This window comes from Sturnira hondurensis, unplaced genomic scaffold (assembly GCF_014824575.4).
Source record: "Sturnira hondurensis isolate 20B ecotype Veracruz unplaced genomic scaffold, ASM1482457v3 Scaffold0001120, whole genome shotgun sequence".
NCBI classification, from domain to species: Eukaryota; Metazoa; Chordata; class Mammalia; order Chiroptera; family Phyllostomidae; genus Sturnira; species Sturnira hondurensis.
The window spans coordinates 6,368,726-6,383,979 of record NW_028073751.1 but is presented as its reverse complement, the minus strand read 5'-3'; the positions used below and the strand labels follow the sequence as shown (position 1 = coordinate 6,383,979).

At 39.3% G+C, this 15,254-nt stretch overlaps 1 protein-coding gene across 2 annotated transcripts in view; it reads right to left on the bottom strand.

The window, feature by feature from the left end:
• KCTD16 (potassium channel tetramerization domain containing 16) overlaps positions 1–14,860 on the bottom strand; it is a 237,781-nt gene extending 222,921 nt beyond the window's left edge. Inside the window, exons 1-3 of one of the 2 annotated variants that reach the window (XM_037063108.1) lie at positions 14,470–14,860; positions 14,059–14,136; positions 12,534–13,665 (exon numbers count right to left, since the gene is read on the bottom strand). In XM_037063108.1, the coding sequence (XP_036919003.1) occupies positions 12,534–13,365 (832 nt within the window). In that variant the 5' untranslated portion in view covers positions 13,366–13,665; positions 14,059–14,136; positions 14,470–14,860. Of the gene's footprint in view, positions 1–12,533; positions 13,666–14,058 lie in introns of both variants that reach the window. The other variant, XM_037063101.1, reaches the window with a different exon arrangement.
• Positions 14,861–15,254: the final 394 nt, after the last annotated feature.

Genomic DNA, 15,254 nt, shown 5'->3' with positions numbered 1-15,254 from the left:
TGCTTGTTTCCATTTGGCCAGTAGCTTCAGGCACAAGCGGATGATCATTACAGAAGTGGAGAAGACCCAAGCAGTGCAGGCACTGCAGTTCCACTTAAACTTGTCTGCTTATTGTGACCATCGGTGTCTGAATGCTTTAACAACTTTCTAAATAAGCATTTAATCTCCCTCTCCTTGGGTGTGGTCACTTTTCCTTAAGACAGTCTCTGGAAGTTCACTCAGGCTAAGATAAAATCTGCCTTAATAGCAGACATCTAATCAAGCACCATAGTCACTTCATATGTCATGTCATTTGCTACTCAGTGTCAATGAGGTAATTAAATAGGTCCACTATTCTTGTTATACAACTGAGGTACCAGAGGGTTGCAGGGGTTAAGTCACTCATTAAAGCCAGTTTTCTGCTATTGTCTATACCTTCTATCCTCTCTGTGTTTATGTTGTTCTTTTCTTCTTTCCCCTCAATCATGTCTACTATAGTAGCCAGAGATTAATCTCCCCTTAAATATACAGGGTCCAGCAGAAGTAACACCTGCTTCAGTGTGGTTGGTAGGGTAATAATGTGAGTGTTATCATTTATAGTTTTAATTTGAACATTTCACTTAAAATGTTATATGGTATGCTTGAGGTTCATATTGTTATATTACTTAATTACATGCTTATGATTTTGTAATAAAAAGGGGTGTCATTTGTGCCAGATCCTATATATCTACACCTGTGTGTGTGTACAAATTGACAAAACTAAGATTTTTATCCAGATAGGTCTAATGTTGTCAGTGTATACAACCATATTTTCACTGTCTCTCATACAGCATGTCCTTAGTCAAAACTTAATATCAAGTAAAACTGGGGGGAAATTTTGTTCATTTTACAATTCACATTTTCTTGCCTTAAAATGTAGTGTTATAAATTTACATATTCAATAAATGCTTTTTAAGCACCCCTGTGTTCAGCACTGTGGCAGTTACAGAAAATGACTTCTCGTGTGAAAGAACAACAAATCCATAAGGTTAAAATAATAATGACACGTATCATTTTGAGAAGCATCATAAAAGGAGACTGCAAACATAATTGTAAAGTGTAGTTAAAATGAGTTACTGGTCATCTAAGGCTATAGTGTGGCTCCTGGATTTGTACATCGAACTTTCACAGGACAAAGGTTTGAATAGAAGAGAGAACTAAAGAGTTGAAAAGAAAGATACTGGTTCCCAGAGTAACTAAATCATTCACACAGCTGCCACTGGAGAAAATCCCATTTGATGAGACATGAAATGATTGCTAACAATCTTAATGTTCTTCTAAGTCATCCTAGGCTATAACTTTTATGACTTCATCAGCCATCTAGTATTTTAAAGTCAGCAATGCATTAAAGACTTAAGTATTTTCTCCTTGCTTAGCATTAACATAAAATCTGCTTTAATTTTTTGATACCCCAAGTTCAGATTAGGAGCCCCCTCTCCATTCTCATACCAGTTTGCACTTGTCCATTACACTGGACTGAAATTGTCCACTTACTTGTCTTAAGCTTTTCCTAACCATTTGTTCAATGAGTACATTGACCAAATGCCACTTGTTCACAGGTGACTCTGGGACTGCATGCAGTCTCAAGTGCAGAGTAAGTATTTGATTAATATTTCTAGGAGGAGTGTTTGAGCCAACCACTGCAGAGTTGTAGGAAGCTAACATATGAAAGCAAAGGGCATAGCAAGGTCAAAGCAGTGCCTGACATTTACTCACATAGACAGAAGGCAGCAAACATTTCTGGACAAGTAACTGAAGCTATACCTAAATTTGCCTATGAAAGGAGGTCCTTCTGATGAAGGAATGTCAAGATCTGTTAGAAAATAAGATAGATAACCCTGCCTGGTGTGGCTCAGTGGATGGAGTGCCAGCCTGCAAACCAAAGAGTCACTGGTTCAATTCTCACTCAGGGCACATGCCTGGGTTGTGGACCAGGTGCCCAGTAGGGGGCATGTGAGAGTCAACCACACATGGATGTTTCTTTTTCTTTCTCCTTCCCTTTCCCCCTCTCTAAAAATAAATGGATGAAATATTTTAAAAAGAAAAAGAAGAAAAGAAGATACACACACATTTATCTTACAGAAAGGTGCAGATGAACTAAAGTGAGAAGGGCCTGCAGTTGGATCTGGGCACGTTGTGAATTGCTTCCCTTGCTGACTGTGGAGATGTGTCATACTAGGAGATAAAAAATTAAAAATAGAACTAAATGACCCAGCAATCCTACTTCTCAGTATTTATCTGAAGAAATTCAAAATACTAATTTGAAAAGACATATATATCCCTATATTCACTATAGCATTATTTACAGTAGCCAAGATACGGAAGCAACCTAAGTGCCTACTGATAAATGAGTAAATAAAGATGCCGTATTTATATACAATAAAATATTACTTGGCCATAAAAAAAGAAGAATGAAATTGTACCATTTGTGACAACACAGATGGACCTAAAGGGGATTATGCTAAGTGAAATAAGTCAGAGAAAGACAAATGCCATATGATGTCATGTATATGTGGAATCTAAGAAACAACTGATCAAACCATAAAGAGTCACAGAGAACATACTCATCACGTTCACCAGGTGCGAGAGTGTTGAGGGGTGAAAAAGGTGAAGGGATTAAGATGTACAAATTGGTAGTTATAGAACAGTCGCAAAGATGTAAAGCACAGCACAGGGAATGTAGTCAATAATATTGTAATTACTATGTATGGTATCAGGTGGGTACTAGACTTATGGGGGGGTCACTTTGTTAAGCTATGTATGTTATACCTGAAACTAATATAATATTGAATGTGAACTGTAACTAGAAAAGCTTTAAAAATTAAAGAAAAGCATTTGGTAAATGGGGAAAAAAGATCTTGATTCTTTGTATACTGATATATTTTTATCCACCTCAACTGAAAAACCCTAAAAAAGGTACTTCATATAATAAAGCAGGTCTTCAGTAAATGTGAAGCAATCAGATATTTTCCAACAAATATTTTACATTACTGAGCCCCCATGGGCCTAAAAATGGACTTTAAAATGCTGCAAGTTTCACACATTATAGCATCAGTCATTACTGCTTCATGCCCCAGGAATATCTATCCAGAAAACCCAGGCAGAGCTGCTCATTTTCTAAGGCACTTTTCTTACAGAAGTAGGATTAATACTTTGCTATTTCATTGCAGCTTGGCAAATTTTACAACTCCACAAAGGTATCCCTCTGTTTAAAAAGAAAAAAAAGATATTTCACCTAGTTAGCTAGAAAGCAACTTAATGAAAAATGGAATCTATTTTCCAGTGGCAATACAGTACAAATTTGCAGGCACAGGCTCATAGAAAAATTTCTGCACCTGATGTACCTGAACACCTAACTGGAAGAAAATTAGCCATGATGCTTGACCAGTAATTGATGTGTTTTGCATTGCAGGCCAGCTCCTCTTCTGTTTGGAGTATATTCAGAATTCTGCAGCAGTTCTCCAAGCCTAGAGTGTTCCCTTAGTTTTAACTTTATGCCTCTGCCACCTCCTTACATCCGTGCCCCATTTCCCCTTTTCCAGTCACTGTAATTTCTCTGTTGCTCCAGGGCCCACTTTACAGAAAAGTCACCCTTACAAGAACCTAGCTATCCTTTTCTCTATTTAGTTGTTTAGTAGTGTTAATCCAGACAGTCTACAACATTGTCTTAAACACTATACAATTATCTGAAAGTCTATTAGACGTGTCACTGAGTTACGTATAATGGGTCACCTCCTGTTTTCATCAGTATAACTAATTCACTATCAAATTATAGTAGATATACTCAGAATAAAAGGTCTCTATAAATTATGGTGGGGAAATTACTAGAACTTTCTGCTTTGGAATGGGACAGAGGACTAAAAGTAAAAAAGTAAAAATTTCATCATGTGGGTCAGCTTTTGTTTGTTTGTTTCAACATGCATAGAATCGACAAAGTGGGCAAAGTATCCAAGAGGACATATTAGAAAGAATCAGGAGGAACCACAGATGTCTCATCCAGGCCAATATTTGTTATTATGTACTAACACTTCCATGTCAATGACTGGGTGCCTGGCACTTTCATGAGCACTCAATACCTATTGAGCCATTTGATTTTCACAATAACACTATAAGGCAAGTACTATTATTGCCATCCCCATTTTACAATGAGCATTACATTGGCATGTAATATGCCAATGATTAAATAGCTAGCGATTCAACCCCAGGCAATGTAGGCTCCAAAACCATGTTATGCTCCCTCTGACATTAATAAATGACCATTACTGTTTATGGAAGGGAGCAAAGGAAGGAATGGAATACTTTAGCAGTAACAAAATTAAGAAGGTGATGTGGTCATTCTCACTGCGTACTTTGCATTCTAGCAGGCTTCTTTTCCCACTAGGGCTCTTTTCTCCACCTTGCAGCACTTTTCTGAATCCTGCATCCCTACTGGGTTCCTCCTTAAATCTGGGCCTCCCACAGTTTCTTCATGCTTCTGCTTGGGTGAACCAACTAGAAGACTGCTGCTCATGTTTTTCTCAGTTCTCTTGAGCTAGAATCTCTGCACACGTGCTAAGAGCAGAGCATCTTTTGGTGAGAACTCCAGTTTGTATTCAACTCCAGTTTGTACTACTCAGCCCAGTACCAGAAGCATGGAGTAGTGTGAGGAGATACCACTATGCCACTACTATTAGTTAATGCACCATCACACCGCCACTGCTCTTCCATTGTTCCATTGAGGGCTAACGTGACAGCATAGTCAAGGCAGGGGCATCACAACCACAACGGAACTCTGCAGTGAGCATTCATTTGTTGTCTTTTACAGAACTATTTATGGAGGACATACATTTTTGCCAGGTGCTGTGCCAGGTATTATGATGAACATGACAGACACAGTTCCTTTCTTCCCAGAGCTTACAGTCTTCATGTTGGAAAGAGAGAGTTAAATAAGCAAATGTGATATAATATTATCTGTGTCATGGTAAAGAAAAATAGGGCCATATGGGGCAATGATAAGGGATGCCTAATCCAACTACAATGACTAAGAAAGGCATCCCCCCAAAAGTAACCTCTATAGTGGGTCCTGGAGTATTTAGCTAATCCAGGCAGGTGAATGCAGAATAGGAAACGTCACATTTCCTACTCACAGAAGAAGCAAGTGTGTAACAGCATCTGGGAACTAAAAGAAGTCATGGATAGCTGAGGTTAAAAATGCAAGGGGCAGTATGGCAACAGAAGATTTAAAGATGAAAAGCAGAGGTCATTTCATGAGGGACTGTGTGCATGGCAGAGTCCATATTAAATTTATGGGCAGTGTAAGGCAGGGAAGAACTGTAGATAGCCAAGTGACATGGTCAGGCTCACATTACAGAAATCTCATCATGTTTGCAGCAGACAGAACAGATTCAAAGGGAGCACCACCAGATGTGAGGTGAGGAGGAACATTTAAGTGTCTTTGCAGTCATCTAGAAAAGCAGTGCTGGTGGTCTAGGCCAGAGTTGTAGCATCAGTGGAAATGAAAAGAAATGAATGGACTTGAGAGAGAAGAAGAACCAATAGGACTTGTCACAGATTGGAGATAGTGGCTGAGTAGAAGGAAGAGTCAGGGATGACATCCAGGTTTTATTCTCCCCTGGGCAACTGGATGACTTGTCATTTATGGAGATGAAGAACACAGGGAAAGAAGTGGTTTGGGGGGAAAAAAACAGATGACAAGGTCAGTGAAGAATCAGCATAGTTGAAAGAATCCAAAAATACAAAATTAGAATAGCCAGGCTGCAACCTTCTCCAACCAAAATGATTCCTCCCCCGAGTGCGGACCCAGTGCATACATCTGGGCAGGCTCACTGCGACCAATCTAATGATGACCCCAGCGTGGAATACTAGACAGTGCATGAATGACCAGGAAGACAAATAAGAGTCTCTTTTTTTGCTTGCCAAATCATCAGAACCAACTTGGACAATGCAGATAATAAATAGATCCCAGCTGCTACTTATCTATATGATAAATATTTTAAACTAACCATAAAAAGATGCCCTTCCTTGCCCTTATAGCACATAGCATTTTAATCTGCCAAAGCAAATTACATGTGAACTTCTCATCACTTATGAAGATTTCTTCCTGAAAATAATGAACTTGAATCTGATCAAGTCTCTGGAATCTATAGTCTATATATAATGAATTCACAGAAAACACAGGGGTCAGAAAAATATGTTTATGGTATCACAGAAATCACAGAGGTGAGTCAGCAAGACCCAGAATGCGGGACATTAACATCATGAACAATTTTGTTTCATCAAATGAATTGGAAAAGCAAGGGGGGGGAAGGGAAAAGAAAGGAAGAGATTAAAAGATATTTAAGATATACATATTATCACTTCATTGCATATAAGTTACACACAATATTTTTTTTAGTTTTAAAAAGAAAAAAGTAGCAACCAAAGGCAATGAATGGAACTCATTTGGATCTTGACTCAAAAAAGCCAACTTTTAAAAAATATTATGAGAAAAGCAAAAATTTGAACATCTAGATATTAAATTATAGCAAAGAATTACAGCAAGTCCTCAAATAATGTCATTTTGTCAACATCATTTTCTCATGATGGTGATGAGATCCCACAGAAACTTAACTCTCGTTTATATCAATTAGTCTGTGGTAAAGTTGGTTTGCCACACATTTCAACTAAAGTTGTAGAACTTATCTATGATGTTAAGTGAAGACTCACTGTATTAATTTTGCATGTGATAACTGTATTATACTGTGGGTTTTTTTAGTTCATTTTATTTTGGAACATATGGTTCAATATTTGTAGACAAATGAAATAATAGGTGTATAAAATCTGCTTCAAAATAATCCAGTGCAGACAGAAAGGAAAGTAGGTAGAAATAGATATGATACAAGATTGGTCTTATAATGATAATTATAATGATTAGAGCTGGTGTCTTGACATTTGGATGCATATAAAGATTTCTGCACTAAATCTTTTAAGTCACTTGCCAAGAAATCCTGTATTTGTGGAAAGCTACAGAAAAGATCAAAGAAAAAGAGCAATAGTCAGTTATGATACAGAAAGGAGCATTCATCTATCAATTTCTGAAGGAACTTCGTTATGCATTGGACTGACTCTCTCTCCCATGCAAGTCACTCCTTTCCACAGTTTGTGTCTGGAGATCTTCCAAACGGAGCTTTGTGGCAAATTATCAGCTCTTTTCACTTCTAATCCCTTTGTTAAAATTCAAACCTCACTAGGCTATCAGGAGCATTTGGTCTTCTCTTTCCAGTCGTGTTCTTTTTTCTTTTTAAACATATCAAGGCCCTTGGGGGGCAATCTCAGAGACCTCCCTCTTCTAGCCACATGTAGATGCTTCTTTTGCTGACAAATTCATTCAGTGATGCTATAGGTGTAGGAAGAAAATACTTCAATCACCTGCCACAAGATGGGCTTAGTTAACACAGCTTCTTTGGCATGATAAAAAATAATAATATAATAAAATATTTAACTAACATTCTTATATCACTGTTATATGGAGCCTAATGCTCAAAGCACAGCATCTTAAAGACAAAAGAAGAAATCACACCCACCATCCCTGCCCTTTATCATCACCATTACCATCCCATATCTGCCCAACCACAGGTCTAAACTGACTTCGCTGAAGATTTACACATAAATTGTGCTATATTTTTAAATTATAAAACACCTCAAGCCTTAAGAACACTACCTTCAGGAAACAAGGTCACCTGATCCACAACTGTTAAAAGGTTTATTATGTTAAAAAAACAAAAAGCCCTGAGAAAAGTGACACCATGACTTAGAAGTATTCTACATATAATTACAGAACAGAATTTTTACTGGCAACAAGTGTTGATTAGAGCATAGAGAGAATGAACTTGAAAGCAGGAATGACTAAAATGGAGGAAAATGTAAGACAAAATGTAGATAAGGCAAGAGTCATCGCAGACACAGATGTCCGTGGTGGTAAAGACCAAACCTTCACAGTTTTGACTACACTATTTGGTTGTTTCATTCTGAATGTGCCAATACCATATACCTCAATGGGCAATAAATTGAAGTTATCATTGCTTTCTTTCAAGTAACCAGAAGAAAAAGAGCTAGAATCATTTTAGGACAGATGTATTTCCTTCTGTTTTCCTGTAAAAACACACCCTCTTATTGAAGCTTTAAAAATTTTTTTTCAATTAACGGTTGACATTCATTACCCAGAATTCCACTCCTGGGTATTTATCTGAAGAAATCCAAGACAGTGATTCAAAAAGATATATGCACCCCTACATATTGCAGTGCCATGATGAGTGGATAAAAAAGGTGTGATATATTGAATACACACACACACAAATGCACACGTGTGCACAGTGGAATATTACTTGGCCATAGAAAAGAATGAAATCTTACCACTTATGACAACATGTATGAACCTAGATGGTATTAAGCTAAATGAAAACTTGGAGAAAGACAAATAAATACCATATGATTTTACTTATTGAAGATTTAAAGTCAGTGTTGGATTGATTGATTTTTCAGTGGCCAGAACCATATATATTGTTCCCAATACAAGGCCACGTCCCTGAATTCTTTGAGAAATCATTTCCTAATCTACTTTCCTCCAACACTCCATCTCATTCAACAGCCCTAGTCATATATATTGTATAAGTAATGCAATTTAGAGACTTTTGTGGCAACAACCCTTTAAATTTAAGGAAACAAAGTAAAGAGAAGAAAGGTTAAAATGCACCTACAAGAAGCAACGTGTTGAAAAGATGATGATCAGTTTGTATAATACACAGAGTAAGCATCCTATGAATTAAACTCCCTACTTGTGGTCACGTTATCAAGGTTCTTTGAGAGATAAATGCCTTTCGATCTGAGTGCTTCCAGGCATTTGTCTAAAGTAACTCACTCATGCGTAGGATTAAGGAAAAGTGCATAATTCTCCCCAAACAAGAACAATCTTCCTACTCTCTCTGGGACTGCAAGATGGCTCTAAATAAGAGGTTCATTTATTTCCATGCACCTGTGATTTTGTTCCTAAGTGGTATGAATAGATATTGAGTTTCTGGTTCAAAAGCAGGACTTCTCTTTTGCAAATTACTTAGCTCCCATTTCATTTAGAAGGGATTCAAGAAGGCATTTTCTGATGTTTATGACATTGCCTTCTATAAAACACTTGAAGAGAAAAGAGGTAATTATTTAACCAGTTGGGTAGGAAAGGAGGAAAGGTACTTTTCTCATCGTTTGAAGTTAAAACAAAGGAAGTATCTAAAACATATCGTGAGGCAGTCCTATGGTAAGTGTTTTTATGTTCTCATATCACATTTTCTTCATTGCTAATATGTGAATCATAATCCATAGCATTTTGCATATCATATTTTGGTGTGTAAGCAATGTAGACAAACATTTCTTACCACCCCCTTAAGCACATAGTATAGACATCTGTTGGCTTGACTTGCTCATAATCCTACATTAATACTCAGTCATTAATACCTGATGCTGACCATCAATCAATTCTAGGTCTACATGAAGATAAAATGAGACAAGAATCTAGCCTGTTAATAATACATGGAGATTTTGGTCTCCCAATTGTCCTTTGTAGAACTTTGGGGGAAATCAGGTAAAGAGGGAAAGAAGCAGTCTCTCCCCATGACTGTCAGCTGCTAGGTGCAATGTATTAATTATTTTGTACTGGAGATATGGATCCAGGCAAAGTGACTCTGCATTATCCCTGGGTCTTTAGAAGAGTCTGATTGCATGGAATTTATGCCTTGAGTCTTGGATCTAAGGAGTTTCTGTGTGTGTGTGTGTGTGTGTGTGTGTGTGTGTATACACACACACACAGGGAAAATATATATATATTTATATATATAATATATATTAATATATTATATTATATATAATATATAATATATAATATATATACCCATACATGTATATATATATGTGTGTATATATACATACACCCATACATGTATATATGTATATATATAAAGTTTTATATATATAAATTTATATATATATTGCTCTATAATTTACACATTACAATATAAAATTTAACTTGGATTCATATATAAAATTTCATATATTCATTATATTTATATATATAATTGATATATTATATATATATATACATGTATATGTGTATATATAATTTAACCTGAAGAAGTTGAGTTGCTCTGCAGAGAGCATCTTTGTGTGTGTGTGTACCAGTTAGTTTTTTAAGGATGCAGGGGCACTACTTGGGATGCATGCTGCCTTTTCAAATCTGGAAGGCTAGGGCTCCTGCCTTCAGCCCTCTGGGCTCTCTGTTCCCCTTGTGCACACTACCCTGGGGCTCTGTAGCTCTTGGTGGGGCTCTGTGAAGCCAGCACTGGCTTGCCAAAGACTGCATGTAGTCAGCTTTAGAGCACCTCCCAATAGTTTCAGCCCATTAACCAGAGCACAACAGCTTGATGAATTAATGCTTACATAGGCACAGTTGGCAGCTTCTAATTAAATAATTATGGCTAAGCAGCTGCAAGGAAGCTGTTATGCATCCTAGAAAGCCAGCTGTCAGTTTTGTTGGTCCTAAGACAGAGAAAGAGTTAACCCTGAGCTCTGGATGTTAGGCACACAGGATAAGTATATCATATGCAACACACATGCTGTGCAATATAAAGTTTCTGTGTATTTTTGCTAGCCTGTCCTTGGAGGGATGGAGAGCAAAATGCTCCTCAGCAATGTCTCAGCAGTCCAACAAAGCAAGAACAATTATATGATCAAGAGAACAGAGCCTGTCCAGAGGAGTGTAAAGAGGGCACAGTGTCAGATGCATGAGTCTTTGATGGACATAGAAATGACACTGAGCTAGCAGGCAAATACATTTCAGGTTCTGGGCCTCATTTAAATGAATAAATGATTAGAAATCTGTCATAGCCTTTTTGGGGGTAGAGCTAGTATGTTTATTTGGCTGAAGCATTTTAAGATGCTGTTCTCAAATATCAGAAATTGGAGAACAAGGTAAATATCAGAAACCTAGATTTGAACTCCAAGGTACATTTTATCTAAAAAGTGAGGGAAAGATATTTGTCCTACAAGATCACAGATAACGTCAGATTCCTCCACAGAAGGCTAAAAAGCCAGAGTCTTATCTCTGCACTGGTGGGAAATTCACCAGAAGGAAGAACAGTGTCTGGGACTGAGCTCCAGCACAGGGGAAGATATAGACTACAGTTAAAGGCCATAGATGGGGTTATTAGAGCAAGTCATGCTTGTTACTACATATCAATACACTTCAGAACTAAGAGCTGATTTCATGTTTCTCCACAGGCTGTTCTTTCTACACAACCCACATGACTTTACTTCTAAAAAGCCCAGCATGTGACAACTCAGTACAGAACAACTTGACTTCCCACTGACCAATTCACCAAGGTTCCCAGCACCACCTACAAAGGAATAAGCACAACTGTAGGCGAAAATGAATCTAAGAAATTCCTTTGTATCTTTATATTTAAATAAATTCTGGCATTTCAACCCCCTAAATGTATGGATTTGCCTTAAAATAAGAGAGAAAATAGAATGTTAACAATGGAAACATATTTTTTACGGAATTCACTTCCCTACTCCCAGGCCTGTTGAACATCAGCAATTAAATCAAGCACCAAACTTTACAATTTATTTACTGCCCTCCTTTCAAAGGTGAATGGCCTATAATTTATCTAAAATTTGCCATTTTCCAAAAGAAGGCAATCTGTGCTGAAAGTTGTCATTTAAGCAAATAGACTGACCCCTAAGAAACCGAGTTAAAAAGCTTCCGTACAATAGTTTCCTTCCCTTTTTTCCCCTGTATGTCAGTAATTCTATCACCTCCACCTCAGCTAACTGGATGTTTGCATGTGATTGACAGTTCTCAAGGATCTAGCTCCCTTTCGATAGAACTTAAATGAAGTCAGCTTAATTAAGTCAGCAGTGCAACTCAAGTCCCAGTACAAACTAGGAAAGAACCATGGGAGGGAGAAGGGGGTCTTTCATCAGTCTAGACTGCCATCTAGCCAAAACCATGTCATTCAGTACAACATCCACTCGTGTTTTCAAAGACCCTGATGAAAGCACGTCTTCAACAACCAGCTTAATAGATCCCCAAAGTTCAGATAACAAAAATAGACAGCAGCACTTCATCCACTCTGAGTCTAACAGCCTTCATGGACCAAGGGCCAAGTTCTAATCATCACTTTACTTCACAATTCAATATCTGGTAAACAGATATACATGTCTGTTTTCATCTCTCATAATACCTATACCAATATCATTTGTATCTTGTGATTTTTTGCAGCCTTTTAATATTCTGTGACTTCAATTGGAAAAGCAGATAAAAACTGCCTTAGATAAGACTTGAGAGTTGAATAACAACCTCTAATACTCTAGCTACACCTCAAGTTTTAAAAAAATTCCTAAATAATATTCCTTAGACACTGAACATGCAGACTATACACATCTGTAAAGAGAATCGGTGCACATGAAAAATAAAAACCACTCTCTGCACTTACGGTAGAAGACGTATTCAGTGTAGCTTGACCAGATCTTGTCATCTGTATATTGGTTGACAAAAGATGCTGTCACTGAGGAGTTACAGGCCACCATGTGGAATCCACATTCTGACAACATATCAAACGCCTTTTCCAGATGCTTGAATTTGAGATAAAATCTGGAGGTGTACCTTTCTGGGGCACGGTCAGGGTCTCTGCTCTCATTCAAACTTTCTCCAAAGACTTCCTTTGCCAAGGAAATCCTTCCACAAACCAAAATCCGGGGAACTCTCCGAAACTTAGCATCTGCCTGCCCCTCTCTGCCCATGGTGCAGGAACCCCTGTAACCCACAGTAATGAACCCCCACTTGCGGTCGCCAGGGAGCAGTGAGGAAGGGGGGCAGATTCTCGTGTCACTTCCTTGGGAGGCATCTTCAAAGTCACTATGGCAGAAGTCCTCCGGGCTCTGCTTGATTTCATCAGGGCTCAGGAGTTTGACCAAGTCTGGGAGCTGGAAGTACTCAGCTTCCCTTTTCAGCCTTCCTTTTTCTGGAAAGTGATCAGGCAGGACCACCTGCCTGTCCCTGAGATAGTCCAGTATGTAACGAAATAAGAATCCATCTCTGTCGATGAAAAACCTTCCCTTGGAGTCCTTGGCTAGATCATTAGCCATGTCTCTCTTTGGGGAAAACATTTTCCACAGAAGGGAGTGAGGGATGCTTACTAATGTGGAATGGCGAGTGAAATAAACTTGTCCCCCAACATTCAGCTCCATGACCTCAGGGAAGGAGTTGGGGACTGTGGCCCCTTGTTCTCGAGGATAATGACGACTACAGTTTCCACTCAGAGCCATTGTCCCTTTCTTTTCCTCCTATTTTGAGTTGAAGGTGCAATCCAAAGAACGCACAGCCTTATCCTTTACATCAACTTGTTAAGGAGGGAGAAGGATGCAAACGTATTAAAAATGACCTCCGCTAACCCCGTATTTTTCCCCAAGAAAGCAAAATTTAGAAGAGTCCACAGGTGAAGTAGTTTAAACCCTGGCTGGTGGTAAGCTATTACTTCACGGAATATAATCAACTCATCTCCATTCGATCTTCCCCCAGGCTTAGTAGAGAAGGCAGGCCAAGTCCCCAGTTACTCAGAGATCTGTCTAAAGGAAAAAAGAGAAAATTATTTCCTCAAACCCAGTATGAGTCACAAAAAGAGAGAGCTTCTGGAGAGGGGAGAGGAGAGGGAGGGAGAGGGAGGGAGGCAGAGGGAGGGATACAGGGAGGGTGTGAGGGAGGGAGAGATAATTTTACATAAGCAGCCCCAAAACTACTGATTTCAGCCTTTCTCCAATGCAATAGCTTCTCTCAAGCTATTTTGTGTCTGCAATGTTTATCCATACATCTGTCTCCAGCAATTAGTACTAAAAACATTTCTATTTGTATTTCTGCATTTCTATTTGTATTTCTGCAAAGCAGTATGAAATTTTCAACTTCTAAAAGGGTTTTTTTTTTCAGCTGGACAGGAAAATCAATAAACCTCAGAACTTACTTACCTTATTGAGTGCTGGAAACTCAGTCCTGTGAAGAAATGCCCATTTGCAAAGCAGTCAGAATGCACAGCCACATGGAGCCTATTAATGAAAAGTGCCAGAGAGGTGTGCTCTCAGAAAAGATTATATATTTATATAAATGTATATTTGCATGTATGAACATATATATTCACTTTTAATCTCATTAAAGCAAGTCACAAAAAAGTTAAACAGTGATAAGAGGTGACTGGGTTGAAAAGCAGAGACAAATATTCAACCAAAGCGTCTCCAAGAAGAAAAAAAAAATCAAAGCCTCAACAAGAATCCTTCAAACAGAAGCGAGTTGCAAGAGGTACCAGGACTTAGTAGCTTTTCAGAAAGCCCAGATGCAAGAAGAAAGAGGTGTTCTGCTGGGGTCCCAGGTAGCCATCCCACCTGCGGGCAAGGGCGAAAGGGCTCCCATATTCCCAGCCAGGTGGGAGCAGGTGGGAGCTAGTGGGAGCTGGCGGGAGCCGTTGGGAGCCGTTGGAAGCCCTTGGGAGTCGTTGGGAGCCGTTGGGAGACGGAGGGAGGTGGTGGGAGCCGGTGGAGCGGGTGGGAGCCGGCCCGCCGAAGCACAGAGATGCCGGCGGATCCTGGGCTCTGGCTGCTCCGGCGGGCGACGGAGCTGGGCGGTTCCACAGTTCCCAGTGCAGTTGGACTGCTGTTGTTTCAGCAGTGCAGGCAAGAAACCATCCAGGGAAATGACTATTACATCATCTTAAAGGAATATGGCTCGGAGAAAGCGGAGGCAGCTCCGAGTCACGTCCTCCTCGGTGACAGGTTGCCGGGACTGCACAGGGACGCCGTGCGCCGTCCGTGGGCACGCGACTCCCAAGCGCTCTGGGCTTGGGGCGGGGACGCCGCGCGACGCGGCCACTTCCCTCCCTGCCCGGCCGGCCGGGAAGTTTGTAGTTTCCCAGGGCCTTTGCTTAGTCTTTTCTTCTGTTTATACCTCCACCGCCTCCCCGAAACCCCCGAAACAACCCCAAACCAGTTGAGAGATAAACGCGAGTGATTTTTCACTTGAAAAATCTACAAACAAATCCTTTGCACAGACACTGAATTTTTGCAGAAGGGCAAATTTCCCCTTTAAAGCTTGCTTTTTGTTTTTCTGAAGGCACACCGAATGATCCCAACGTTCAAAGTATAAATTAGCTGGTGTTTTGGTTTTGTTTTTT